The sequence below is a fragment of the Sinocyclocheilus anshuiensis genome, unplaced genomic scaffold (assembly GCF_001515605.1).
Source record: "Sinocyclocheilus anshuiensis isolate Anshui unplaced genomic scaffold, SAMN03320099.WGS_v1.1 scaffold1091, whole genome shotgun sequence".
Lineage (NCBI taxonomy): Eukaryota > Metazoa > Chordata > Actinopteri > Cypriniformes > Cyprinidae > Sinocyclocheilus > Sinocyclocheilus anshuiensis.
The window spans coordinates 280,303-283,122 of NW_015544196.1; the positions used below are offsets into that span (position 1 = coordinate 280,303).

The following is a 2,820-nucleotide window of genomic DNA, read 5'->3' on the forward strand; positions in this document are numbered from 1 at the left end:
TTCTCTGTCCGCTGTTGTACGTCTTCGTGTGAACGTCTTCCTGTGTTCGTCTCCCTTGGTTCCTTGGTGCAAATAAAGTCTTGGTAAAGTATTCTCCAGCATCTCCTCGTCCCTCGTGTGCGTGCAACGTGACAGAAAACATGTTTTTTTTCCCTTTTAAATAGTGTGAAAAGTTTAATCATGCACACTGAGACTGTATTAAGACTATAAACAGTTGGTTAATTATTTATTTATTTACTAGTTTAATAGTTCATTCAAAAATGGAAATATGCTGAAAATGTACGCCCCATCCAAGATGTAGATGAGTTTGTTTCTTCATCAGATTTGGAGAAATGTAGCATTGCATCACTTGCTCAGCAATGGATGCTCTGCAGTGAATGGGTGCCGTCAGAATGAGAGTCTAAACCACACTGATAAAAACCACAATAATCCAGAAGTAATCCACACCACTCCAGTCCATCAGTTAACATCTTGTGAAGTGAAAGGTGTGTTTGTAAGAAACAAATTGATAAAAGCATTTTTATCTTTAAACCATTTATTCCAGCTAAAATATGTGTCGATAATATTGCTTTCTCCAGTGGTCTGAATCAGGAGAGAAATATGCACAAAATCAGGCACCGTTTACAAGCCAAAACAGTTCATAACAAATATGTTGATGGATTTTGATGTAAGAGGACTTTTGAGATAGGGTTGGGTATCGTTTGGGTTTTTTCCGATACCGGTGCCAAATCGATACTTTTAAAACGGTTGTTTCATTAATACTGGATGCCAGAGGGCGCCCTTGCGCAGAAACTCCACATGTGCATCACAGAGGGAATAGAACTCAGGAAATCCCTAATATGGACAAAGGCATTGCTATCGCTGTAACGGAGTAAACAAGACTTTCATGAATTTTCTCAGTCGGGAAATTATTTTATTTCCTTATGGCCATTTCGGAGAACAAATATTTCAAATCGATCGCTCAAGCATTTAAGTGGCACCGAAATGAGGCACCGAAATCAGCGTTCTGATTCGGTTCTAGTACATACCGGTTACATAGGTACCGGTGCCATATTGGCACCGGGTTTCGGTACCCAACCCTATTTTGAGATGGACTTTTTCACTGGATGATGCATTATTATGGAATATAGACTCGTATATTAGCCATTAAATTTCTTAATGATAAATTTCTTTCTTACAAACATGCATAATTGCTGGACTGGAGTGGTGTGGATTACTTGTGGATTATTGTGATGTTTTTATCAGCTGTTTGGACTCTCATTCTGACGGCACCCATTCACTGTAGAGCATCCATTGCTGAGCAAGTGACGTAACGCTACATTTCTCATAATTTTCATTCCTTTAAATCAGCTATGTGTGTTTGTTTTTGTTGTTTCCTGCCGGAGTGCAGAGGTTTGTGCGAGTGTTATTCCAGGACGACTGTCGTAGTGCAGTGCGAACACTCCTCTGGAAGGCAGGGGAAAACGTCGAGGCTTTAGCCCAGACCTGCGCCGGTCTGTTCGGCGTGACGGAGCCGCAGCACTACTGTCTGTTCTGGAGGAGTGAAGGGGAAATGCGTCCTCTGCCGGCCCACGTTCAGCCCCATCAGCTGGGCACGCATGAGGGAGCGTCGCTGTCCTACCTCCGCTCCGATCACGACTTCAGCAAGATGCGCAGACTGACCAGAGGAGGCGCCGTAGATCTGGGCGAGTCAGTGTGCGAGGAGTGAAGAGACACAGGTGCACAGTGTGACTTTTATATTTGTTGTCACGTTCATGGCAAGAGGATTATGGATGTCACAAAGTATTTGAATGCTGTATACGTGTTCAGTTCTATGGATGATGGTGATTATTTTCGTGTGTTTGGGTGTGTTGCGTGTAATCAGAAAGCACAATAGCATTTCAAATGAATCGAAGCAAGATACTTGGTAATAATGCAAAAAGCAATATCTGCCAAACAGGAGATCTGGAAACGCTGTCCAGCGATCTGAGATTCAGCCGTCACTTATCGATTGGCTTGCAGAGGTGTGCATTGCAGAGTAATACCAAAGTGTTGACTATAAACAAAAAAATCTAAATAAAAATGAGTTATGTTTAAACAATACATCATATATGTGCACACCTGACATACTCTGAGTAATGGCACTGTGTCTGCACTGGACGCATGTAGCATGCTGCATTGAATCACTGGAGCGGTTTACACTGGACGAGTCTGAAGCGATGCACTTTCAGTCCATACTTTCATTCATCTGAAATACAAAAACATATTTACAAATATCATATGTGTGAATTGATAGATTTTAATTTTATTTAATTCTACATTGGTGCCCATAAGGCCACATAAAAATCTGTATGTTTTTTTTTTTTTTGATGTGAGATTTTACCTTAAAAAATCACTAAAAATTCAGACATTTAGATTTTCATCTGAAGCTCCATTGCAGCTCAAGATCTCAAATGCATCAACTTCACTGAAATACTGATTCATTTATTTTTAATAAATACGTTTTTGCAAATTAGAAAAATAGGCAAATGGAATTATTTAATATGTAACATCTATTTCATAAATACATTTTTATACCAATTATTTTTTGTTAAAATATGTAGTTGTATATTTACCATTCGAAAAGGTAAAGGTATTTTAATGTTTTATCTCTTCTGTTCACCGAGGCTGCATTTATTTGATACAGTAAAAACAGTAATATTGTGAAATATTATTATAATTTAAAATAACTGTTTTCTATGTGAATATATATTAAAGTGTAATTTATTTCTGTGATGCAGCACTGAATTTTCAGCATCATTCCTCCAGTCTTCAGTGTCACATGATCTTCAGAAATCATTC

The 2,820-nt window shown here is 38.8% G+C and overlaps 1 protein-coding gene across 2 annotated transcripts in view; it reads left to right on the forward strand.

Moving 5' to 3' along the window:
• The window catches only part of LOC107696729 (ras and Rab interactor 3-like), a 23,092-nt gene extending 21,154 nt beyond the window's left edge, over positions 1–1,938 (forward strand). For both annotated transcript variants that reach the window (XM_016497209.1, XM_016497210.1), the window contains one exon: positions 1,391–1,938. In XM_016497209.1, the coding sequence (XP_016352695.1) occupies positions 1,391–1,708 (318 nt within the window). In that variant the 3' untranslated portion in view covers positions 1,709–1,938. The remainder of the gene's footprint in view (positions 1–1,390) is intronic.
• The last annotated feature ends 882 nt before the right edge of the window (positions 1,939–2,820 follow it).